At 38.0% G+C, this 27,206-nt stretch overlaps 1 protein-coding gene and 1 pseudogene across 1 annotated transcript in view; one reads left to right on the top strand and one right to left on the bottom strand.

Moving 5' to 3' along the window:
• The first annotated feature begins 1,552 nt into the window (after positions 1-1,552).
• LOC100713147 (C2 calcium dependent domain containing 6) overlaps positions 1,553-27,206 on the top strand; it is a 66,341-nt gene continuing 40,687 nt past the window's right edge. The window contains exon 1 of the mRNA XM_063227089.1: positions 1,553-2,338. Coding sequence (XP_063083159.1) covers positions 2,129-2,338 — 210 coding nt within the window. The 5' untranslated portion in view covers positions 1,553-2,128. The remainder of the gene's footprint in view (positions 2,339-27,206) is intronic.
• Positions 4,684-22,308, bottom strand: LOC100713421 (ubiquitin-protein ligase E3C-like; annotated as a pseudogene).

The following is a 27,206-nucleotide window of genomic DNA, read 5'->3' as shown; positions in this document are numbered from 1 at the left end:
TTTAATGAAAAATTTCACTGAAATAAATGTGGATTCATCCAATTAAAAGACATAACATTTGTGCACTCAGTGTGTTCTATTAACATTTTTCAAAACTACAGTAAAATATTAGAACCAGGATATTGACATTGATACAACCCACCCATCCATTCATCATATTTACATTTCTCCAGTTTTGCTTACAGTTGTCAATGTGTTTTAAATTCTACATACATTTTATCATTCGTGTTGTCTGTATCTGCCACCAGTTAAAATCCTGAAGATTTTCCTGTGTTGCTCTTTACCACCCACATCTCCCTCCTGCACACTTCTTCCTGCCCTTCAAATGCTAACCCCTGAAAACCATTAATCTGCTTTTGGTATCTTTCCATTATACTGAATAAATTGAATCATACAGTGTATAATCTTTTGGGATTGGCTGCTTTTCTGCTTAGTGTAACTCCCTGGGATCCTCCCAGATTCATGCCTTTTTCTTCCTGAGTAGTATTCTAAGGTATTATATTGAGTTTGTTTTACCATCCATCTGTGGAAGGACATTCGGTTCAGTCCAGCTTTCATTATTTAAAATAAAACTCTCATAAACACTTGTGTACAAGTTGTTGTGTGAATATTAATTTCATTTCTCTGGAATAAACACCAAAGTATACAATTAATGACTTTATGGTATTTGCATGGAAAAGTGGCTGTATGTTTTACATTTCTATGATAATTTTATTTTTGGACTGCCTGATTTCCTTCATAGTTTTGTTCACTCTTTTTTCTCATTCTTTTGAATTTTCTGTACAGTGAAGCACAGGTAAAGATGGTCAATGAAAATGGATTAATTTTTAAACAAGATTATTTCCTCCATGCTATTGTATCCTTTATGTTGTGTAACACAAATCACAAAGAAATCACAGCAAGTCTCACTGGCACAGTGATTAAACAACACGTATGGAACACCCAAGATGAAAACAAATACCTATCTAGGGTCTTGAGATACTATATCATGCGTCCTGAAAAGTGAAAGGTGAGGATCAAGTACCTTGCCCCAAAGTACTGTCTTTTGAAAACTAATAGCGTGAGTCCACTAATAGGGAGGGGTGTGCCATGTAATGGGTTGGAGATGGCAGTTACTTTTGCCTTTGGCATTCATATATGTGAGGTTAAAAGTCTTAACTGAATCTGATTTTTGAGCTGACCCTTGAATAGATTAGACCTCATATAGAAGAGGAAAATAATGGTTTTGAGGTAGCAAAGTGCATTTAAAATTGAGACCAACAAAGAAATCCTGAAAGTTTCTGGGTTTGCTTTGTGAATATAGTAGTGGTAAAATTGCATTAACACCGAGACAGTGAAAGGGTTTGATAACAGAAGGCTGGGCACCCCCGCCAAGTAAACCATTGCAGTCATCTGAGATTCACATAGTTGGGTCAAAAATTTTATGACTTTTTACATGCAATATTACATCCTGTGCATTTGCGCATACTAGAGATTCGGAAGGAAAGATGACAATGGTTATACTACTGTTTTGTGCTATGTACCCGCGGAAGTGTAAGGTGAGGATGTCCTAGTAGGCTGTTACAGACATAACATGTGGAGGACAACTTGAAAGAAACGGAGAGGTTGCACCCGGCACTGGATTAAAGTGTTAACATCCACCTTTAGGACGCTTGCTGAACACTCACGTTCAGGATGACTATTTTCTCCTGAACAAGACTGTTAAGGTCTGGCAAGACCTTGCACCCAACCCCTCTAAACCCTGTGCCTCTGCTTGCGGTACAATAAGGAACAGGTGTGGGCAAAACTGTGGTTATGAAGGAAGCAGGTATGGTAATGGAGGGTAGGGCAGTCACGTGGGCTGTACGTCACAGTGGAAGTCAGAAGTCACGTGGTTGACGTCACAGAGGTCAGGGGAGTCACGTGGGCTGTACGTCACAGCGGAAGGCGGAAGTCACGTGGTTGACGTCACAGAGGTCAGGGGAGTCACATGGGCTGTGCGTCACAGCGGAAGGCGGAAGTCACGTGGTTGACGTCACAGAGGGCAGGGAGTCACATGGGCTGTAGGTAGCGGAAAGAGCGCGAGGGCAGGGGAGCATCGCCTTGCGCGGAAGTGGCCTACTCAGCCGACCCTTTGGGGAATGAAGGGATGGACCGAAGTCAGAAGGCCCACAGGCCTTCTGATTTCGCCACCAGACGTGTCCTGCCCGTTTTCGCGGCCTCGCAGAGCACCCGTGTCAGCCGGGAGAGCATGTCATCCTCTTTGGCTCGCAGTGCCCTGGACCGAAGCAGGGTCGAGTGGGCCCAGAGAAAGAGCAAAGACCAGGACCATGAGGGCTTCGGGTACCGGCTGCTGAACGTGAGCAGAGCCAGAGGGCATCCACTGGGTTGTGGTTCCGGTGCATGGGGACTGAATGTCGCCTTCTCTTGAAAGATGGTCATTCAAGAACAGGAGTTTCAGGGCCTGTAGTCAGTCAACTTCTTGAAGCTCATTTTATTAACTGCTAAATGAAGGTGGTAGTTACTACCTACCTTACTCAAGCAGGACTGAAGTGGGGATAATAAAAATTGTGCGAGCTGAGCATAGTGTAGAGACAAAGGATCAGCTGCTTTCATCACAGTCGCTTTTGAGATTGTATTTATATGGTGATAGGACTAAACTCCAGAAACTTTTCTTTGTTTTCATTCCTGAGGTACTTGCATAATGAACCTGTAGCAGCAGCTCTCCATCATAATCTGCAAAGTGAAAGCTCTTGAGTTTTTAGCCTATTTTTAATGCTACTATTGCATGGAGATCTAAATGGCAAAGGAGAATAAAATTGAAGTTCACCCTTTTGAAAGGCCTTAGGGATTGGTAGGACATTTTATATAACCTTTTCTTGGTTTTAAATTGATTGATAACTAATACAAATAAAAGTGGTTATTAAGAAATAGTTGATGTGCAAAGAGATGGAGTTTAAAGAGTTAAACTGCTTAAAGATACCCTCTTAACTCCAAGAATTTAGGAAACCCTTGAAGCATTGATATAAGTTGAGAGCATATTAGTACATAAGTGTAGAATAGTGTTGGGGAAAAATCTTACCAAGTTCGTATAAGAGATGTGCTTGGAAATGTAGGCCATGGAAGGTATTTGTTGTGCATCATGTTAAGGAATTTGGACTTTACTGTATACTATAGCATGGTGGCTTTCAATATTTTTTGAGTACTAGATACCCTTTTAATATAAAAATACGGTGTTTCCCCATATAAAAGTAACTGGATCATTATTATTCAGTGATTGGAAATTACAAAAGCTGCCAAGTAGGCATAGTATTATTAATTAAATTTGCTACAGACCAGTGTTTTGTTTTTTTAAGCGAGATCCTCTGAATTCAAGTCCATTGAGATACTTGTTAAAGTGTAAATTTCTGAACCTTCACTATAGACCTCAGATGGTAAAAAGGAATCATTTGTCTTGAGGAAAAGACTAGAAAATATCTTGAGTTAGTAATTCCATGTAACTGTAACCTACATAAATGAATGACAAGTTCTTGCCAATCAAATGTTAATGTTTTTCCCATGTAGAAAAGTTGGAGGAGGCGGGGCTGGGGATTTAGCTCAGCAGCATAAGCGCCTGCGTTGTAAGCAGGCAGTCGTGAGTTCGATCCCCGGTACCGATAAAAGACAAAACAAAAAAAAAATTTTGGAGGAGGGGAGAAGACAAAATATTCCTTTCTTGGCAACTATTTTTTATTATAATGAAACCGTAATTGTTGTTTACTTCTTTGCAGACAACAGTCTGAACCTCTTCAGGGATCTAACACTTAAAGGTCGTATTAGCCTGATGCCAGGCAGTGATTGTGCCAGTATATTAGTAAATGTTAAGTAATGTAAGGATAGTGAGGATTTAGTAGATTTAGTATATGTTTTTAATCCCATCCCTCCATGTCTCTCTGGTATCTGGTGAATTTGGAGCATTTACATTTAATGTAATCACTGCTATATTAAGACTTTGATTTATCATCTTAGTTCTTGTTTTACGTATTGTTTTTCTTTTTCCTTTCTATTGGCAATGTGTTTTTAGAATTCCATTTTTATTTCTTTATAGTGTCTTTTAATGTGTTTTTGAATATGTATGCATGCTTGCTGTAGGTATCATATAATTTGTTACATATATAGTTTATCAGTCTATTTACATCATTTTGCCAACTGAAATCAAATATAGAGACCTTATGTACCTTCACATCTCTTTACCCTGCTCCATTTATAGTATAATAAAAAATTTCCTTAGTATTCTTATAACCATATTGGACAATATTATAATTTTTTATGTGGTGCTGGGGATTGAACCCATGACCTTTGAAGTGCTGCCAATGCTTTACCAATGAGTTATGCTGTTTAAACTTTCAAACATAATTTAGAAAATTCAAGAGGAAAATAAAAATCCATTGCTTTTATACGTATTTTTGTTTTAATGTGTTCTATTTCCATATCTTCAAAGGGTCTTTCTTGTATTATTGCTTTTCTATTTAGGGTAGGGTTAATAAGGAAAATTCTTAATTTTACTTCATTTTATAGTATCCTGATTTCCTTTCATAGTTGATAAATATTTTCACTGAGTATAGAATCCTGGGTCTTCATGTCCAGATGCAGGTGGCTGCAAAGAAGCTGATCTCTGGGATAGCTGAGGAGTGCAGTTGAAGCCTCTGGTGTGATTGGCTTGATTCATCTAACCCAGGCTGGCCTGCATAGCTCAGCTTGAAGATGGGCCATGTTCATGATGGTGTATAGTAGCTTGTTATACAGAAGTTGGCAGCTGGTGCTTTCTGTTGGTAGCTGCTCCATTGTACATGCAAAACACAAGAGAGGAGGCTAAGATGAACTTGTTACAAACTTGAGAAACTTAGCATTCATGGACTGTGGGGGAAGAGAACAAGAAGTCACCAAGAAGCAAGCCCTCCCTGTTAATCAGTGCCATTAGTGGGCCAATGGGGGCCCAGCCAGACCTCAGTGTCTGGAGCACATGGGCTGGGAAATAAGAAGAGGCAACTCCCCCCACCCACACCCCATAAGCAACTGGCTGATCTGGAGAAACACAGGCAATAATGATAGGTATTGAGGTAAAGTACAGTTTGATGCCTGTGGTATTTGGTGTTTCACTGACTTTGCAGATCTAGAGCCAGTGATCTGATCATCTATTCAGAGGATAGTGGTATGCATTGTGGCATCTAGGGAGGATCTCCTGAAGATGGTAGCCATTGTTAATTTCCTACTATCTTGTTTTGAAATCTTGTATCATTTTCATTGTTTCATTGGGTTGGGTTTTATTCTGTTTTGTTTTGCTATATATATGATGGCATGGGCAGCTATTTCAATGATAGCAAGATACATTGTGATAGCCATTTTGGATTTATTGTTGTCTTGTTTTGAAGTCCTTTATTACATTCATTGTTTTGTTTTTATTGGTTCTATTCTGTTCTGTTGTTTGGTTTTTACTATGTCTGAAGGTATCTGCAGCTGTTTCGAAATGGCAAGAGGTTTTATGGGTAACCATTGTTGATTTACTATTGAAGTCCAGTGTCACTTACACTGGTTTGTTGTGATTGGCTTTGTTCTGTTTTATTTTGCTTGGTTTTATTCTCTTTAAAATAAAAAAAAATTGAGAAACTTGTGCTATTTTTCATCAGTGAAGTATTGTACAATTCTCCAAAAGTCGTGAATGACAGGATAATGGGCAGAATCACCTCTAGAATAGTTTGTAAAGGATTTTAGGTCCTCCAAATTAATGAGAACCTGTGCACCAGAAATTAAACATGACTTTGATGCTGATCAAATATCCACAGCCACTCCAGATAATGACACCCGCCAGACTCTGTCCGAAACTGACGGAGTTGGAAAATCTGCTTGTTCAGCCTGTGGTCGGCCACCAGGTGGATGTATGCAATGCAGTTGTTACTGGTGACAGGGACATCTTTTCCACCTAATTTTAGTTCAGGCCCCTGATCCTCCCTCAGATTGTTGTTCACCATGGTGAAGTTGAACCCCAGTTCTTTCACACATCCCCCTTGTAGCTTTTGAGAAACCCCAGGCTCTGATAAACTTCAAGATCCAAAGAAGCCAAGTGGTAGATGTCCACATCTGTACTCATATTCAGCAGCTTGGAGAGGAAGAAGCTGGCAAAGGAGAGCTCCACCAGCCTGTTTTCATAGCTTTTCTCAGCATTTTACTCAGGAGAAACAGTCTCTCACAAGTATCTGAAAAACAGGACTGGGCACAGAAATCTGGTACTAATAGTCGTGAAGAATGGTTTATATTATAATTTGTATTTGGATGTCCCCCCAAAACCTCATATGATTGTGGGGCAGTGAGCCTTTCAAAGGAGGCTGAGTCTAGTGTTTGTAATTGGTTTGTTGTCTGGCACTGGGATTGGCAGTGTGAGTGCTGCAACTGCCCAAGTGCAGGTAGCTGGTGTACGTGTAAGGGAGGAAAGGAAGTGTGTTCTTCCTTTTTTTCTCATGTCTCCTTGGTACCTGCTACCACCATGAAGAGCTGCCACTCAGTCATGCCACCCTTGCCTGGGAGCAGTTGAATATGGACTGAAACCTCCACAAATTGTGAGCTAAATTGACCTTTCTTTCCTTCATTTTGGGTATCAGGTATTTTTTCGGCAATGAGAGAAAAGTAGCGAAGACAGATGTACATGAGTCTTTGGGGGGTGCAAAGGCAGAATGTTATGATTTGGGTCTGGATGTCTCCCCAAAGCTTCATGCAGCCTGGGAGGCTTTTAGAGTTGTGAATGATTGATAGTCTAATCTGGAGTTGTGGGTATGAGTACTACATCCAGTTGGGTGTGACCTATATACAATATAAGGGATAGAAAGTCTTTTCTCTGTGTTTCCTTTTGCTTTTTTTGCATGTGCTATTTTCCGCTGCTGTGAACTGTTGCCCTTAGCTCTGTGCCGCTCTGCCTTGGAGCCAACTGATTATGGACTGAACCTCCACAAACTGTGAGCTAAATAAACCTTTCCTTTTTAAACTTTGACTATCAACTATTTTGTCTCAGCATCGAGGAAAAAGTAACCAAGACACCCGGCGTGGATTAAATCTCAATTTTAGGAGTTCATTTAAAAATTCTTTGAAAATTCTACCACCATTGATGCCATCTTTGTCCAGGCTGTGGGTTTTGAGCCTGGACATGTGGGAGTCACATATATCTCCTTTTTCAAATCAGGCTCATTTGAGGAAAGTTTGTTAGTATAGTTTCCTCTTATTGTGGTGTTGATTCCTTCCAGAAAGGGCCATCTTGAATTTCTTGCTTATCTGAATCAACCTTTGAAAGGTCTTCACACATTACTCTCCTCAGACAGGATCATGAAGGGCAGTTTCACCAGGATGGTGAGCTGCAGCTCCTCAGACAAGGGCAGCAGCAGAGCAGAGTGGGCTGCAGCAGACACGTGTGGAGGTTCTGGCACATGGTTCCTGCCTGCTGCTGGTTTGTTGTCTGGCACTGGGATTGGCAGTGTGAGTGCTGCAACTGCCCAAGAGCAGGTAGTTGGTATACAGTGTAAGAGAGGAAAGGAAGTGTGCTTTTTGAGTCTCCTCATCTGATCACTGGCAAGTGAGGCCAGTAACTGGGAAAGAAATGTCTGGAGCACACACATGTCTACCAGCAGACCATCCTTGGAGAGGATCACCAAATAATTTTTGCTAGCAGTTAAAGTAGAAAAGCCACAGTGCTCTACCATTTCTGTTTGAACGTCTAACACTCTGGTAACAATAGTGCATTGAGAAAAGGCACATCAGGGAAAGTGGTCTGCATAGTTCCAAATGCCAGCATGACAAAATGAAAAGTCTAATCTATAAAAGTTGTTTCCAGAAACTCCCCTGTGAACTTGCTACATTGCACCTTTGTATGTAGAGTGCAATGATTCTAGAACATTTTCCAACAAAATTTTTGCTATAGGAACTTAAGATAAATCAGAATGTTAAATACTTGAAGGAAGCTTGCTGTTAAGTAACAAATCCAGAAACGATAATACCCACTGTGAATCCTGTAGTGCAGAATCTGTTCTGACACCACATAGGTAGCATCCTACAAAACAGGCAAGTAAGTGTTCTCAGAGAACACCTCAAGCACTCACATGGGAAGTGCACCAAACTGTCATCAGTATAATTTTGTAACAACCTGCTGTACAACCTCTTTATCTGAAATAAACCTGCCAGTCTCTCGGATTCGTCCAGTTGTTTGACAGAGAGCTGTGTTTAATTAAGTGCTGATGCAGCAATGTCAAATGTTTTGAGTCTTCATTCTACTCAGAACAGAAGCTGCCTCATCAGGAGGGTTTTGTTGGGGCTGCCAGCAAGGGCAAAGGTGCCGCTGCCAGTGCTGTGATGGCACAGGGATTGAACGCACTTCTTTGGAGGAAGTGTGCTCTTTCCTTTCTCTGTAGTCTCAAACAAATGACTGGATAATTACTGCGTTTTTCATCTCTTCTCCTTCTTCTCTCTCCCTGAGTGAAAGGTTTAAATAGAATTTAGAACATAACCAAAAAAGCCTTTTCTTCAGGCCTGATCACACTGCTGAGGAACATTTTGGACCGCGTCTTGGAATCACCCTTGAAGCTGAACAGTATTACACGGTAACAGCTGTGGGTGCTCCCCTGAGCCAAAAATGGCGCCTGGACAAAGATGGCGGCTGCTGTGTCTCCTGCTCCTTTCAGATGTTGTGTCTTTAGTTTTCAGAAGTATGACTACTATATGTCTTGATGTGAATTTCTCTGAAATTAAGCTGTTAGAGCCCGCTTACCTTACTGTGTCTGTTATGGATTCTTTTGCCAAATTTAGAAACTTTCAGCCATTTTTTTCCTTTGAATTCTTTTTCAGCTATGAAATGTTTCTGTTTTCCAAGACTCTCTTAATGTGAATATTCATTTTTTTGTATCTCCTTTCTGTTTGTCCCTTAGATGATGAATTCTTTTGTTCTGTTTTGTAGTTTACTGGCTCTTTCCTCTGTTCTCATTATTTTTCTATTGAGTTTGCTCATTGAGCTTTTTACATCTATTGTATTTTTAAATTCTAAAATTTTTGTGTAGTTCTTTTCTTTTTTTGCTAGAATTTTCTAGTTTTTTAGTTTTAAGCATGTTGGCAACTGTTGGAACATTTTTTTATGGTTAAAAGCTTTGTGAAATAATCCTCATATCTATTTTCTCAATGTTGGCATCTTTTGTTTGAAATTATTTGAATTGGTTCTGTCACTATGACAAAATACCTTAGAAAATCAATTTAATAAAAGAAGAAATTTATTTTAAACTATGGTTTCAGAGATTTCAGACCACAACTACTTAACCCTGTGGTCTTGAGCTTTTGGCAGCTTGATATATCATGACAGGAGCATGTGTCAGAGAAGGTTGCTCACTTCATGGCAGCTGGGAAGTAAAAGAGACAGACAGGAAGTGTCAGGATCTCAATATCTTCTTCCCAGGCATGCATGTAATGATGTAGCTATCTTCCAATAGGCCACACTTCCTAAAGGTTTCATAACTTCCCCAGTTGGGCTACAGACTAGTAACTAAGTTTTTAACACATGGACCTTTGAAGGACACTGAACATATAATCTTTCTTGTTGTTGTTGTGATAGATTATTTCTTAAAATCTATATTTTTTGGTTATGTTCTAGATTCTATTTAAACCTTTGGTTTTTCAGACTTTCTCTAATATTGTTGCAGCAGAGGAAGGTGCTGGTACTCCCTCATTGATGCCAAGGAGAGGTACAAGTCTAAATTCCCTACTTGGCTTCTGTTGAACCAAAGTGGGTGTTACTTTTCACCAAGTAAGGATGAGAGATCTCGCTGTTTGTGTGGTCTTCAGTGACACTGCAGTAGAAGTAGACTTGTTACTGCTGGCTGATGGATAAAGTTCTTAACTGCACAGTAGACTTCCTATGATGACACCTTTGGAGGAGGAGAGTAATAACTTTATTACTGCTAAGTGTGAATAGAAACCCAAGGTCTCTTTATGGTGTCTGTTGACACTATTGATAGCAGAAGGTGGTGGCATTTTACCATGGAGATGAAGAAGAGTTCCTGGCTCCCTACTTGGTTTTTCTTGTACCACTCTAGCAAGAATATGTGGGCATCCTTTAGCCTCTTGTGGTAGGTTCATTGCTTCTGAAGAAATTTTAAGAGGGCCAAGGATGGTGGTGCATGCCAGTAATCCCAGCTCTGGAGAAGTACTGTGAGTTTGAGGCCAGCCTGGGCTACACAGTGAGTTCAAGGCCAGCCTGAACTGAAACTCTGTCTCATAAATAAAACCAAAACCCAAACCAGACCAAATCAAACCAAAACCAAAAACATATGTGTGTGTATGTATATATATATATATATATATATATATATATATATGAAATTATAGGAGGAATGCAAAAAAGGCCATCTATGACAGATCCATAATATGCTGCATGGGAAAAAGTCGAGTTTTCCTTCTAAGATTTGGAATAAAACAAAGTTGGTCCCTTTACTATTTCTACTTAAAATAGGATTGGAAGTTCTAGCCAGTGCAATTAGGTAAGAAAACAAAAGACATTCAAGCTGGAAAGGAGGAAGTCAAATTGTTTTTGTTGCATATGACAAAGGTAATTATTATAGCAAACCCCAAAGATTCCACCAAATAACTATAGAACTAATGAAATAATTCAGTAAAGTTAAGGGACACAAAATCAACTTAGAAAAGCCAGTAGCATTTCTATACACCAAAAGTGAACTGTCAGAAAAAGAAATCGAGAAAACGCTTCCATTAATAATAGTTATAAAAATAAAATACCTAGGGATAAATTTAACCAAGGTAAAATGTCTCTATACTAAAAACTACAAAATGTTAATGGAAGAAATTGAAGGGGTGCAAGTAAATGAAATGCAATCTCATATTTATGGATTAGAAAATTTAACACATTACCCAAACTGTTTACAGATCTTAATTTGAAAAAAGTTTTATAATAAAAACTTAGAGAATAAGAATAGTTAGTACACTATTTACTATAATCTTAGAAGAATGGCCAAAGTGTTTCTCAGAGTATAAGCCCTAGACAAAAAAGTCTCTTACAAAAAATAGATGATAGTCCAAAGTTTTCTTTTCAGTGAACTAAGAGAAACTAGTAGTGTGAATGAAACAATTTAGCATATATGTTGAAATATTTTAGAAACAGAATAGAAAATTTGGGGAATTTTTTAATTTCTTCCAATTTCTATCTTCTGATCTTGATCTCTCTCTCTCTGTCTCTATATATATGTATATAATTTGAATTTTTTACATGAGAAACTACAATATTTAAGCTTGTGTGACTGACTTATTTCACTTAACATTATATTCTCAAGTTGCATCCATTTACCTATGAATGTTTCAAGTTTGGTTCTTTATGGCAGAGTAGCACTTCATTGTGTATAAATACCACATTTTCTTTCTCCAGTCATCTATTGATGGACATATATGTTATTTCCAAGACCTAGATATTATAATTTGTTCTCCTGTAAATGTAAGTATACAGGAGTCTGGAAGAACATGGCAGATAGATAGCAGCAGCCTCAGAGGCTCTCTGAGAAACCGCACTTGAAATCTAGGAATCATGCTGGGCAGGAAGTCCTAGGCAATGGGGGATATTCTTTGCCGACCCAGGAACGAACTAAGTTAAGAGAAACCAACTAGAAACGCAATCCTGGTGATACAGCAGAAACAGATAAGGTCTCAGCATGGAAGCCGGACCTTGCGCCACTGGAAACTGCGATCTGAATTTCCTGCAGTTGCTGTTGCGTCCCGGTCGCACAGTGCGGGGAGAGGTACGAAAATTCGGAGAGTGGGAAGCGTTGAATGGAGTTGGGAGCGGGGCTGGCCGGGTGCCCTGCACTGACCTGCGGTAAGTGAGCAGATCAGGACCCTTCCATAGAGAAGGAGGCTTCAGCAGAGGACATACTCGGACTGGGCAGACTTCTCAGAACGAGATGCTGTAGTGACTTCAATCACATATCCCCCTCTCAAGCAGGATTGGTAGGGAGTGCCTGGCCTGCAAGACGCCGCTGGCTAAGATCCAGTAGGCCAGCCCAACCCAGGTCCCAGTGCCTGGAGGTGCACCCTAGTGGTGAAGCCTTTGGTAGGTTGACCTGGAGGGGTGGGCCCAGCATAGATTGCCCAGGTCTGTGTCTCCCTGGTGCGCTGTGGTGGGTGGGAACACCTAGTCGGCACAATTCAAACAGACTGTGGCCAACAGGGAAGGAAGCTGGGCCTCCTATATATGCTTATATATAAGGAACAAAGAATATGGGAAGAGGGAGCAACAAGAAAGGGTCCTTGGCCCCCAATCCTGAGAAACATGCAATAGCAGACATGGCACCAATAGACATAAAGTGCTATCTCCAGAGCCTCATAGACGAGTTCAGGAATGAAGTTATTAATGACCTGAAGCAAGACATAAGCAGAATAGTTAGAGAAATGCTAAGCACCACCCAAGAAAAAAACAGATGGTGGAATGGAAGAACAGAAAAAAAGGGGAGAATTGTTTGATGGAGAAAATAGAGAAAACATAGAATACGTGAAGCAGGTTCAAAGAGATTACCAGGAAACTAAAAACTCTATCGAAAACTGGCATAACAGCTTGAAAGAAACTAAGGATAGATTATCTGAACTGGAGGGCAGATTTGTAATATGGGAGCATGAAATGAAAAACTTCTTAAAAATAACAAATAAACAGCAATAATATAAAAGCTAGAAGATGATAAGAGGATCTATAACTTAAGAATTAAGAACATAAGAAGTGGGGACACAAACAAATGGACTATAAAAGCTATTCACATAAATAATCCAAGAGAATTTCCCTAATTTAGCAAATGGTAAAGATACTCAGATATATGAGGCATACAGGACTCCAGCCACCTACAACCCAAACAGAGCTACACCCAGGCATATTATAATCAGAATTCCAGAAATCCAATATAAGAACAATATTAAAAGCTGTCAGAGACAAGAAACAGATCACTTACAAGGGAACACCCGTCAGAATTACAGCAGACTTCTTAGCACAAACCATCAAATCATGAAGAGCATGGAGGGAAATAATTCAAGCTTTGAAAGATAATAACCTCCAGCCAAGATTGATATATCCTGCACAACTATCTCTAGAAATTGATGGAAAAACAAGGTGCTTCCAGGATAAAGAGGAACTAGTGGAATTTGCAACCACTAATTCAACTCTACAAAGAATACTGTAGGATAGTCTAAAAAGGAAAATACCAAGATTCGAGAAATAGTAGCAGAGAGGCCACAATGAATGGAGCAGAAAACGAAATGAAGAAGACAAACTGACAACAAATGACAGAAAAAGAGCTCAACAGAAATGAGGCAGAGAAGATCAGATGGTAGGAACAGCTATTTTGGAGAAAACAAGACATCATAATAGCTAGTGCTGATTTAGTATCATCTTGTTTTGAAGTCCTATCAAACTTGTATTCTGTCTCCATCGGTCTTAAAAGGTTGTATCTTATTGGATTTTATTATATATGATAATATAAGCAAAAACTTTTATAGACAAGGAGTTTATATAGAAACCATTGTTAATTTTCTGTTAATTGGTCCTAAATACCCTGTAATAATGTCATTCTCTTGAATGGTTTTATAGTGTCTTGATATGTTTGGTGCTGCAGTATACGAAGTTATAATCAAAGATTTCAAGGAAAGAGACACTATGGTAACTATTTTTGTGTCAGGATATCTTGTGGTGAAACACTATTTTGCTCAAATGGTTATGATTTGACCTGTGCTGTTCTGTTTTTATGCCCTCTTTTATCTCAATCCCCCTTTTTTTGAATTATTTATTTTTTCTTTGTTTTAAATTAAGGGAAAAATAAATAAAAAATAGCAGGGTACATTATAGTAACCTACTTTGATTTCCTGTTAACTTAATTTGAAACTCTGTATTGCCCTCACCATCTTGTTTTGACTGATTTTCCTTTATTCTGCTTTGCTTGATAGTACCAAGTCCGAAAGTATAGGCATAACTGTGAAGACAATAAGAATCATTATGACGCTCATTCCGGTTGACTATTATTTTGTTTTAAAATCTTGTAATGTCTCCAATGCTTTGGTTTTATTCTTTACTGTTTAATTCAATTTTATTATAACTGCCAATTCTTCTTAAAATAGCAAGACACAATATGGTAACCACTGTTGATCACCTTATATTTTGTTTTTACATTATCTATTATGTCCATCCTTTTGATTTGACTGACTCTCTTCTGATATGTCGCATTTGGTTTTACTCTCTTCAAAAAAAGTAATAAGAACTGTGGGAGTAATAAAACCCAAAATGGTAATTGTCATTGTACAAAAGAAAGTGCTGTAAAGGTTATAACTGCATATACGTTTAAGTGTATAAGATAGATAACCATATTACTGAGTGGTTTTTGGATCATTGAACAAAACTGTTTGCACTCTCACTGTTTGAAAGTCCACTTTATATGCTTCAATAATGTAACTTGAACAACTATTTCTAAGATGAGAATATGTACTCTATTAACTAGTGATTTACTGTTTTTTAAAAAAATTTTGTATTGTACCCTTTTTCTGTTTTTTTTCCTTTTTCTCCTTAAATTAAAAAAAACCAAAGGCAAAAAAATGTAAGTATACATGTATCCTTGTAATCTGATGACTTTAACTCTTTTGGGAAAGTATCTAGGAAAGGGATAGCTGGATCAAATAAAATAGGGTCTTGCTATGAAATTTAGGCTGGCCTTGAACTCACTATGTAGTCAAGGCTGGTCTTAAACTCTCAGCAGTCCTCCTGCCTCATCCTCCCAAGTGTTGGGATTACAGACATGCAGCATCATGCTTGGCATAATTTTTACTTTGAGTTATTTGAGAAATGTCCGCATTGCTTTCCATAGTAGTTGTACTAGTTTACATTTCAATCAACCATATAAAAGAGCTTCCCTTTCCTCACATTTTTTGCCAGCATTTTTGTTATTAGATCTTTTGAGAATAGCCATTCTTTTTGGAATAAGATGTTAACAAAGTGTAGTTTTATTTTGCATTTTTCTTATGGCCAGGATATTGAATATTTTTCATTGTTTATTGGCCATCTATACTTCTGAGAAGTCTGTTGTTTTGGGTGTCGAGTTTTGATTGGGTCCTTTGGGGGATCTGATTTCTTTATATATTCTAGATGTTAGTCCTCTGAGGAAATGCTGGCATAAATCTTTTTCTGTTTGTATATAGTATTTCTTCACTCTGTTGATTGTTTCCTTTGATGTGCACAAGTTTTTTTTTTTTTTTGATACCAGCAGTTGAACTCATGACTTCACACTTGTCAGGCAGGCACCTGTGCTGTTGAGCTAAATCCCTGGCCCAATGTGCAGAAGTTCATTAACTTTATATGATCTATTTATTGCTTCTCAGTATTATTTCTTGTGCCATCGGAGTTCTGTTCAGAAAATCCTTGCCTATGCCTCTACCTTCAAGTGGTTTATCTATTTTGTCATCCAGAAGGTTGTTTCTGTTTTAATACTTATATCTTTGATCCACTTTTAGCTTAGTAGATGGTAGTACATATGAGTCTAGACTCAATATTCTGCATGTGGATAGCCAAATTTTCCAGCACTATTTATTAAAGAGGCTGTCTTTCTTCCAGTGTGTTTTTGACCTCTTTGGCAAAGATCAAATAGTTAAATGTTTGAGGTTACTTTTGTTTCCTCTATTCTGTTCTGCTGATCCACATTTCTGTTTTTGTGTCAGTATCATGCTGTTTTTATTATTGTAGCTTTGTATTATAACTTCACATCTGGGATATGATGTATCCTACTTTGCTGCTGTTACCCAGATCTCTTTTGGTTCCATATGAGTTTTGTGGATTATTTTCTGTAGTTCTGTGAGGAATGCTGTTGGTATTTTAATTGGGATTGTGTTAAATCTATCAGTTTTGGAAGTCTAGTCATTTGACGGAATCATTTCTGCTTATCCAAGAACATGGGGTATCTTTACATTTTCTGATGACCTCTTCAATCTCCTTTTTCAAAATAATGTAAAAATTTTGTTGTAAAGTCTTTCACCACTTTAGTTGGGTTAATTCCTAAGTATTTACTTTTTCTTAGTGCTGTTGTGAATGGTATTGTTTTCCTGATTTGTTTTTTTAGTGTGTTCATTAATAGTGTATACAAATGCTATTGATTTTTGTGTGCTTATTGATATTCTGCTATATTGCTGAATTTGGTTATTAATTTCTTACTGCTTTAATTTCATTACCTATTAGATTATTCAAGTTTTATAAATCTTTTTTGGTCAGTTTTGGTAATTCATATATGTCTAGGAATTCCTTCTGAGTTCTCCAGGTTTTTGACATATGTTTATGAACTAGTTGCTAATGGTTTTCTGGATTTCACTGGTGCCTATTTTGATTCACCCTTTCTATTTTGATTTCGTTTTGGTTCTTGAGACAGGGTCTCAATATGTAGTTCAGACTGTCCTTTAATTCACTGTGTAACCCAGTGAACTTGTGGTGATTGTCCTGTCTTAGCCTCCCAAATGCTGGGATTACACTATGTACCAGTATGCTGGCTCACCCTTTTCATTTCTAATTGCATTGATTGCCTTTATTTTTGGGCAAAATTGGCTAAGGATTTGTCCATTTTATTTATTCTTTGAAAGAACCAGCTCTTCAACTCATTGATTTTTTTTTGTATATTGTTAGCCTTCATTTCATTTATTTCTATGCTGATCTTTATAATTTCCTTTCTTGTACAAGCTCTGGATTTGTATTGTTCTTTTTTTCCCAGGACTTTGAGATGCATCATTAGGTTATTTATTTGTGTTTATTCTGTTTTTCTGATGTGGGCATTCACAGCTATAAACTTTACTTGTAGGACTGCTTTAATGTGTCCCATAAGTTCTGGTATGTTGTTCTGACATGTCATTCCAGGAAGTGTTTTATTTCTTCTGTAATTTCTTCTGTGACTCATTGATTGTTATTTATTTATTTTTGGTACTGGGAATTGAACTTGGCCTCATGCTTGCTACACAGGTGTTGTGCTGCTGAGCTTTACCCCTAGCTGAGTCATTTTCCCCCAAAATTCATTCTATTTCAAACAGAAAGAAGTAGAAAAAAATTTCAAAACATGACAATCAGGGTACAACAATGGCGCATACATTGTACATTGCCATCCCCAAATCAGTCACCCAGATTGACTCATTGATTATTAAAGAGTGTATTAATTTCTATATGTTTGTAAGATTTCTGTGGTTTCTTTTGATATTGATGTATAGTTTTATTGCAGTGTGATTTGATAATATGCATGGAATGACTCTGATGCATTTGCATTTACTTAAGCATGCTTTATTAGCTAGTATTTGGTCTGTTTTGGAGAAAATAACACATGCTGCTGAAAAGAATATGTATTCTGTTGTAGTTGGGTAGAACACTACATATATTTTAAGTCCATTTGTTCAAAGGTTTAGTGCAACTGTCTTTGTTGACTTTTTGTTTATTTTAGTATTTATAATATTGTGGGGTATTGAAGTCTCCCACTAGAATTGTACTGATGTTTATCACATCTTTTATGTCCATTCGTATTTGTTTTATGAACTTGGGTGCACTGTGGTTTGGTGCATATATGTTTATACTTGTTATTTGTTCCTGTTGAATAGTTCTATTAACAAATATGTAATGTCCTTCTTTGCCTCTTTTGATCAGTTTTGGCTTCAAGTTCACTTTATATGAATATAGGATAGCTATTACTGCTTCTCTCTGGGTTCCCATTGTGTGGGATATTGCTTTCCATACTTTGAGTTTAAATCTATGAATTTCCTTTTGTGTTAAGTGTGTTTCTTACATACAGCACACCATTGGATTTTGTTTCCTGAGCCATTCTGGCAGTCTTTGTTTTTAGCTGGTGAGTTGAGTTCATTCACATTGGTATTTATAATTGATAGGGTATTGACTTATTTCACTCAGTGTATTATTTAGCTTTTACTTTTGCTTTCTTTCCCTTCTTACTTGATATCACTACATGATTGCTACTGGATCTTTGTATTGGATATTCTGGCATTGTTTGCTTCTTTGTCTCTTTCCAGGCTACCCTTAAGAATTCTTTGGAGTTCTGATTTGGTGGTTATGAATTTCTTTATGGGCTCCTTATCATGAGTGTATCTCATTCATCAGTTTATCATGACTCTATCTTATTTCTTCATCAATTGCAGGACACATCAGTCTGGGTTGAAAATTGTTTTCTTCTTGAAACACTTCATCCAAGCTATCCTTGTTTACTTTAAGGTTGATGTTGAGAAGTATGTTGTAATTCTGATGAATTTTTCTTTATAAGTGATTTGTTGCAATCCAGGGAGCTTTGCTGCCAGAGGAGGTGGGTTCCTGCACGCCATCCGAGCCCCAGGACAGTTTGAGATTGTTGCTTTCAGTGGTCAAGGACCCACCGGCTTGCAGCCTCACTAGACTGGGCTCTGCACGTTTCAGGCCTGCCTGGCCCAGCCCAGTGACCTTATTTCAATCTGGGGAGCTTTGCTGCTAGAGGAGGGAACTGCGCTGCCAGAAGAGTCCCAGGAGCCCAGGACATAGGAAACAATTTCCAACACTCCCAGGGGAAGCTTTGGAACAACACTTGAAACACAGAAATATAGGAAAATGACAAAATGAAAGACCAAAATGCAATCTCAAACATACAGCCCATCCCAAGAAAGCCTAGGAGCCATGTACATAGAAGAAAATATATACCATTATACCTGAAATACCTGAAATAATAGCAGCTGAAATAAAGGAGCAAGTCTGGAAAACTTTAAAGGAATTCAAACTACAAATAATCTCCCAAGTAAAAGAAGAAATGATAAAAGTAATGAAAGAGATGCTGAACACATCTAAAGAAGACACAGTTAAAAAATTAAAGGAACAAAACAAAAAGATAGAATCCCTGGATAAACAGTATAAGAAACAAACAGAATGCATAAAGCAGATTCAAAGAGATATACAGGAAATCAAAAATTCCATTGAAAGTTGTCAAAACCACCTCAACAAAAGTGAGGATAGAATTTCAAACCTCAAAGACAAGATTTCAGCTAGTGAACAGGAAAGGAAAGATCTTTTAAAAATAACACGAAACCAGGAAATAGTAATTCAACACCTGCAAGATGACGCAAAGAGGAACAACACTAAACTAAACCTAGCTTTTGTACTTCCTATGTATCTAGGAATCTATTTCTTCTGTGCTATCAAACCTTTGAGAGTAGAGGTTTTTGAAATAGGCATTGATGATCGTCTGTATTTCTATAGAGTCTGTAGTGATTTCGCCTTCTTCGTTTCTTATCGCATGAATTTGAGCTTTTTTCTTTTTAAAATAAGGTTGGCTAGGGGCTTATCAATTTTATTTATTCTTTCAAAGAACCAACTCTGATTCCTTGATTCATTGGATTGTTTTCTTAGTCTCTATTGCATTGATTTCTGCTCTGATTTTTATAATTTCCTCTCTCTTTTGGCTTTGGGCTTGACTTGCTCTTCTTTTTCTAGATGTTTGAGGTGTAACATCAGGTTGTTTATTTGTATTCATTCTGTTTTCCTGATGTGGGAATGCAGTGCAATAAATTTTCCTCTGAGGACAGCTTTCATTGCATCCCACAGATTCCGGTAAGTTGTATTTGTGTTTCCATTTGTTTGTAGGTATTGTTTAATTTCTTCTTTAATTTCCTCTGTGACCCACTGATTACTCAAGAGTGTATTATCCAGTTTCCATGTGTTTGTGGGATTTTTGCAGTATCTTTTACTGTTAATTTCTAATTTTATAGCGCTATGATCCAATAACATGCAAGGGATAATTTCAACTCTTTTGCATTTATTTAAATATGTTCTGTGAGTTGATATGTTGTCTGTTTTAGAGAATGACCCATGTACTGCTGAGAAGAGTGTGTATTCTGTTGGGTGTAATACTCTGTATATGCCTATCAAGTCCATTTGTTCACAGGTGTGATTCAGTTCTTTTATTTCTTTGCTGATTTTCTGTCTGGTTGATCTGTCCATTGGTGTCAATGGTGTGCTAAGATCTCCTGTTATAATTGTATTACTGCTAATTTGGTTTTTCATTTCTGTTAATACTTGTTTTATATAATGGGGTGCTCTGAAATTTGGTGTATATATATTTAAGATAGTTATTTCTTCCTCTTGAAGTTTTCCCCTAACCAGTATGTAGTGACCTTCTTTATATCTTCTGATCATTATTGGTTTGAAGTTCACATTGTCTGCAAACAGAATAGCTACCCCGCTTTTTTTGGGTTCCTGTTGCATGAAGTATTGTTTTCTATCCTTTGTCTTTCAGTCTGTGAGTATCCTTCAGATGGGTTTCTTGTAGATAGCATATGGTTGGATTTTGTTTCCTGATCCATTCTGCCAGTCTGTTTCTTTTAATTGGTGCATTGAGACCATTTACATTAATGGTTATTACTGTTATATGTTGGTTTATTGTTGACACATTATCTTTCTGCTGTTGCATCTTTATCTTTTTGTTCTGTTTAATTGTCTGCTTTGTTTAGTGTTTTTTCTTAAGTGTATCTAAACTGCCTTTCAGTATTCTTTGCAGGGTTGCCTTGGTGACCATGAAGTTCTTCAGCTGTTCTTTGTCATGGAAGTATCTTATTTCTCTGTCGATTTTGAAGGACAGTTTTACAGGGTACATCAGTCTAGGTTGGAAATCCTTTTGCTTTAGGATCTGAAATACTTCACTCCATGCTCTTCTTCTTTTTTTCCTTTTTATCAGTACCGGGGATTGAACTCACGACTGCCTGCTTGCAAGGCAGGCGCTTATGCCGCTGAGCTAAATCCCCAGCCCCACTCCATGCTCTTCTTGACTTTGTTTGTGCTGAGAAGTCTGCTGTGATTCTGATAGGTTTTCCTTTATAGGTGATCTGTGTTTTCTCTCTGACAGCTTTTAATATTCTATTCTTTTGTCCGATTTCTGGGATGGTGATTATTATATGTCTGGCTGTAGTTTTATTTTGGTTATGGCTATTTTGAGTTTTGTATGCTTCATTGATCTTTAAATCGGTTTCCAATCTCATGTTTGGAAAATTTTCAGTTATTCTCTAAATATCCTCTTGACATCCTTTATGTTGTCTCCTTTTTCATTTATCCCTATCAACCTTATGTTGTTTTTCTTTTCGTCATCTTGCAGGTGTTGAATTGTTATTTCCTGATTCCTTGTTATTTTTGAAAGATCTTTCCTTTCCTGTTCACTGGCTGCAATCTTGTCTTCGAGGTCTGAAATTCTATCTTCACATTTATTGAGGCCATTTTTACAACTTTCAATGGAATTTTTGATTTCCTATATATTTCTTTGCATCTGCTTTATATATTCTGTTTGTTTCTTATATTGTTCATCCAGGGATTCTATCTTTTTGTTTAGTTCCTCCAATTTTTAACTGTCTTCTTTAGATATGTTTAGCATCTCCTTCATTTCTTTTATCATTTCTTCTTTTACTTGGGAGATTATTTGTAGTTTGAATTCCTTTAAAGCTTCCCGGACGTGCTTCTTTATTTCGGTTACTATTATTTCAAGTATTTCAGGTATATGGCATATACTTTCTTCTATGTATATAGCTCCTAGGCTTTCTTGGGATGGGCTGTATGTTTGAGATTGCATTTTGGTCTTTCGTTTTGTCATTTTCCTGTATTTCCGTGTTCCAAAGGTTCCCCTGGGCCTGTTGGAAATTGTCTCTTATGTCCTGGGCTCCTGGGACTCCTCTGGTAGTGTAGCTCCCTCCTTGGGTAGCAAGGCCCTCGGATTAAAAGCAGGTTGCCAGGCTCCTCTCAGGTAGACCTAAAGCCTCCTCAAGCTACACAGCTCCCCCCTCTAGCAGCAAAGCTGCCTTGAGGGAAAGAAGGCCACCTGGTGTGGTTCAGGCAATCCCAAATCATGCTAAGCCCAATCTAGTGTGGCTGCAAGCCCAGCGGGCCCCCAGCCCCCTAGAGCTTGGATCTCATACTCTCCCAGGGATTGGATGTTGTGTAACCATCCAGCTCCTTGGATGGCAAAGCTCCCCAGGCTGATAGAAGGTCCCCCTATGGCCTAGGTAGGCCTCAAACCTCCTCAGCAGGGCTGCTCCCTCCTCCAGGCCATGGCAGTAGTGCTGGTGCTCTCCAGGTTGAAAGAAGGTAGCAGGCAATGCCGGAGCAGGTTCCCGCAGCTTGGCCCAGTTCCCTCCTTCAGGCGGGACAGCTGCCATGTGCCCTCCAGGTGAGAGAGGGCAGTGAGCAAGGCTGGAGCAGGGTCCCGTGACTCGGCCCAGCTCACTTCTCCCAGTGGGCAGCTGTGGTGTGCACTCCATGTGAGAGAGGGTGGTCAGCAAGCCGGAACGGGGTCCCGCGATTGGCCCAACTCACTCCTCCTGGCAGGCAGGCAGCCGCGGTGTGCCCTCCGGGTGAGAGAGGGCGGTCAGCAAGGCTGGAACGCTGTCCCACAGCTCCGCCCAACTCACTCCTCCTGGCGGGCAGCTGCCAGTTTGAAGCCTTATAATGATTGCATTCATTAGTTAGAATGGGTTTATCCTGGTTTGTGATTTTATTATCTGTGATGGTATGAATAGCTGTTTTGAAGAAAACAAGTCATTATAATTGCCAGTGCTGATTTAATGTCATCTTACTCTGAAGTCCTACAATGCTTTTGTTCTTCTGTTTCCATTGGTTCTATCATGTTGTAGCTTATTGGACTGTATTATGTGTGATAGTATAAACAATTTTCTATGGAAAATGAGGTAATAGAGTAGCCATTGTTCGTTTTCTGTTATTTGGTTCTTAATGCCCTGTAATACTTTCATTCTCTTTAATGGTTTTATACTATTTTGTTATGTTTGATACTATTCTATATGAAGTTATGCTCAACTATTTCAAAGAAAGAGCCATTATGGTAGTTACTGTTAATTATGGGTTGTCTTCTGGTGAAATACTGTGTTGCTTACATTGTTCTGTCCTGATCTGCTTTGTTATGTCCTGTTTGTCTTAATCTCTTTAAAATAAAAAATAAGTGATTTGTTGCTTTCTTTTGGCAGCCATTAAGGTTATGCTCTTTTGTTAGATTTTTAATGCTTAATTATAATGTGGCATGCAGTGTATTTTTCTGATCATAGCTGTTTGGAGTTCTATACGTCTCACTGAAAGGTTTTTGCCCCAGATGGGACACTGTAGCCCGTAAAGCTTGGAGGTGGAATGAAGGGGCTCTGTCTTTCCCCGTCCCTAGGAATTCACCTGTGGTGCAAAATGAATACCAATGGGCTACCTGTGCATCACTAATGCCCCTTAGGCACCACCACAAACCTAAGCTACATGTATTCCCCCACACCATGTGTCTGGAGGAGAGAATTCCAGACCACAGAGGGTCAGGGGGTCTCTCCCCACATTCTTAAAATAAAGGTCCATTTTAATTTCATACTTCCTATCTTTTCAGCCACACCAAAATCCTATCAGATGGTTGGTTCCCTTCCGCACTGAAAAACTCTTATCATTCACGTATTGTGTATTGTTACTTTTCCATGTCTGGAAAGTTTTCTGCTTTTACCTCTGTAAATAGCTGTTTTGTGCCCTCGTGGGATCTTCTGTTTCCCCCTTTATTCCAATTCTTATATTAGCCTCATTTGAGTCATTTTTATGGTTTTTTTTTAAATGTCCCCCCAAAGCCTCATGCAGTTATGGGGCAGGCTTTTGAAGGTGGCAGAATCTAGTGTTTGTAATTGGTTTTTGTCAAGCACTGGGATTGGCAGTGTGAGCGCTGTACCTGCCCAGGGGTGGAGAGCTGGCATACATTATAAGGGAGGGAAGGAAGCGTACTTTTCCCTTTTGCCTTTTTGCTCTGCTCACTTTTGGTGTCTGCCACAGCTACCATATTGTCCCTCAGCCATGCTACCCTCACTTGGATCCAACAGATTATGGACTGAAACCTCCATGAACTGTGAGCTGAATAAATCTTTCCTTACTGCATTTTGGGTGTCAGGTATTTTGTTTCAGCAATTAGAGAAGTAACCAAGTCAGTCATCTAGCTGTTGGATCCATTTTTCACTTTCTCTTGTTTTTAAGGTATCTGTCATTTTCTGAACACTCACCACAGCTCTGTTTTCTAAATCTGACACTCTGTCCTCACTTTGGTTGCTTTAGCTGCGTATTATTTTCAGTTGTATTTTTTTTTATTTTGAAGGTTGTAAAAATACAATAGAATAAGACAGAACAAAGGTAATCAAGACAGTGCAGTGAAATTGGTACAGAACTTCACAGCAGGTTACCGTGATAACAGTAATCATAGTGTATCTGTTATCTTCACAGTAGTTGTCCAGTCAGTTAGGTGTAGAGAAATCAAACCAAAAACAGAACACTATAAAACCATTCAAAAGAAAATACTAAATAGAGTAAAAATAGTCATAATGGAACAAAACAGTGAAAACAACATTTGCCTTCAAACAGAAGATGGAAGGAAATCCCCCATGTTCACTATACTGCATATGGTCATCCTCCTAAGTCATGTTTACACCTCTGTCCCCGGTTGCTAAGGGGGGTTGGGGGGTTGGGATGTTTGATTTCCAGCCCGTGTGCAGTAGGCTCGCGGGAGCTGCTGACTGGATCTCCTCCTGGCTTGTGCCTGAGGGTGGGGCTTATCAAGAGGGCAGGCGAGTTGCCTTCTCAGCTGCCTGGATTCCACCATGGCCAATTCTCAGCAGCTGCCGACTCTTTCACTTGTATTTTTAACACATTCATGACGGGGCCATAAGCTGTATATCTTGTTGCTGGGTGGCTGTGATTTGATTCAGTGCAGTTTGTTTGTTCATTTGTTTTGGAACCATGGATTGAACTCATGACCTTGCATTTGCCAAGCAGGCACTTATGCCACTGAACTAAACCTCTGGCCATGGCTCTAATTTGAATTCAATCATTTTTGCCAGTTTGAGTCACCAGTGGTGGCGCATGCACATGGGACAGCTTGTACTACTTCTCAGCAGGTCTTTAGTTACAATAGTGCAAAGAAAAGAATTGATTTAGAAGACCGTATATCATTACTTTACAGTTCCTTAAGGGAAACATTAAAATGGTATAAAAAATTATAATACAGCTAATTTGTGACACAGCAGTTGCGAATGTATAATATATGCCAGCAAGGGTATTTGTAAGATTAAAACTTAGAGAATTATTGATAAACTGTTCATAAATATAAATACTTTTAAATTTAATAAAATAATTTTTTGATTATTATATTTTAAAAATTAGTATGAATAGTGTTACTTGATAATTATATTTGAGAAGTAATTATTCACATTCAAGTAACTAATTGGATTCAATCCATTTAAGACTATATTAGTAAAAAGACCAGGGAAAGTGATTAGATACATTTGTACTATCAGTGTACAAGCAGCCTAATGCAGAAGTCATACATGTATCACCAGTGGTTGGTCATGCGTGTACCATCAAGAGATATGATATGGTATCTTTAAGTGAGTGGTCACTAGAATTATCTCTGTCTTCTAATTCTGACACTTTGCCTTCACTTTGGGCACATCTGTTGCCTATATTTTCAATAGAATTGTTATTTTGTAGATTTTTTTTTCATGGATTCTTATTTGCTAACCTCATTTGTGTTTTGTATCATTTTGTTTAGTGTCACTGGCCTCTGTCAGTATCTTCTCTAAAATAATAACTGTTTTATTAAGTCTGTTATATGTTTAGTGACATCATCTGTGAGTTCTTTGAACCAGAAACTAGTTACCGAAAGAAGGATAGAGAGTAAGATAAAACAGGGAATGATACTTCTTAGCATATACCTTGTATGGTTTAAGTTTTCAAAGTATGTTAATGTTCTGTGTACAAAAAAAAAATAAAATTTAGGTGGAGAGGTTAAAGTTTGCTCTTCTACATTATTTCAGGTACATGCATGCATTACTTCCTCTGCCCTCTAACACAAAAGGTTGTACTTTGTCTTTTCATTTAATATATCCTTTAAATTACCATTATAAAAATGTACCCTTTTATTTTTACAGCTGTATAGTATTCAGTTGTAAGTATATGCTGTAGTCTATTCAGCCAGGCTCCCATTGGCCTTTAGTTTGCTATATTTTGCAATTGCAAACCATACTGCAATAAAAACATTGTAATACATACTTTCCTTTGTGGGTGTGAATCCTCAAGGGAGATTTCTAGCTCTTACATCTTTATACCAGATTATGTCTTTTAGTATTAAAAGTATTCTTGTTTATCTCATGCAGTGGCTTTTGATGTGAAGTCTGTGCTAACATCAGCCTCTGCTTTTTTTTTTTTTTTTGGTACTGGAGTTGAACTCACAACCTTATACATGACCTTATACTTACCAAGCAAGCGCTTAAGACACTTAAGCTAAATCCCCAGCCTGCTTCTGCTTTCTTAATGTTTTCTTTGCATCCAAAACATCTTTACATATTCACTACTTTAGGTGACTAAATGTTACAATTTTCTAGGACTATTTTGATTGTGGCACTGAAAATTCAGATTCCTAGGATATCTCTCATTCTGGTATACTGAAATGGTTGGTCACCCAAGGTATTAAGCATAGGTATAGGTTTGGCTGTAGAGGGAAAAGATCAGAATTTTTTTTTCATAGGAAGTGTCCTTTGTGAATATAACAATGCCTTATTAGATCTATTTCAACATTCTTTTAATTTAGTGTATATTTTAAGCCTATACTGCTACTAATACTACCACTACTTTTTTTTAAGATAGGGTGTCCCTATTTCTCAGACTGACTTCAAAGTATGATCCTCCTGCTTCCTGTAGCTGATTTTACAGCTCTCTGTAATATCTGGTTCCCCATACATATTTATTGGTATTACTGATACATGTTATCTCAGTGTGTCATGCTTCTCTGTGTTGTTAAAGTATGTTATATTTATTTTTCTGCTATTTAAAAATTATTTGGTATTTAGCAAAGTTTACATTTTTGTTCCAATGTTTACCTTTGTATTTATACTTTGCAACTCTCAGTTTTCTTAGTCTTGTACTAATCTCATTGAGTTTATTAGTTTTAGCTGGAATTCTTTATCTTCCACTTGTTTACACATTGATCTATGATTCATTCTAACTTTCCATTTCTCTCATTTTTTGAGGATTACATTTTTCTTCATCACAATTTTAGCATTTATATTTTTCTTCCACTCATATTTACTCTCTGGTCTCATCTCTATAATTAGATATATTAGCTGCTTCCCATAAATATTAT

Source organism: Cavia porcellus, unplaced genomic scaffold (assembly GCF_034190915.1).
Source record: "Cavia porcellus strain 051 isolate PalLab524CR breed Dunkin Hartley unplaced genomic scaffold, mCavPor4.1 scaffold_16, whole genome shotgun sequence".
In the NCBI taxonomy this organism is placed as follows: Eukaryota; Metazoa; Chordata; class Mammalia; order Rodentia; family Caviidae; genus Cavia; species Cavia porcellus.
Note: the sequence above shows the minus strand (reverse complement) of the source record. Positions and strands in the feature narration are given on the sequence as shown.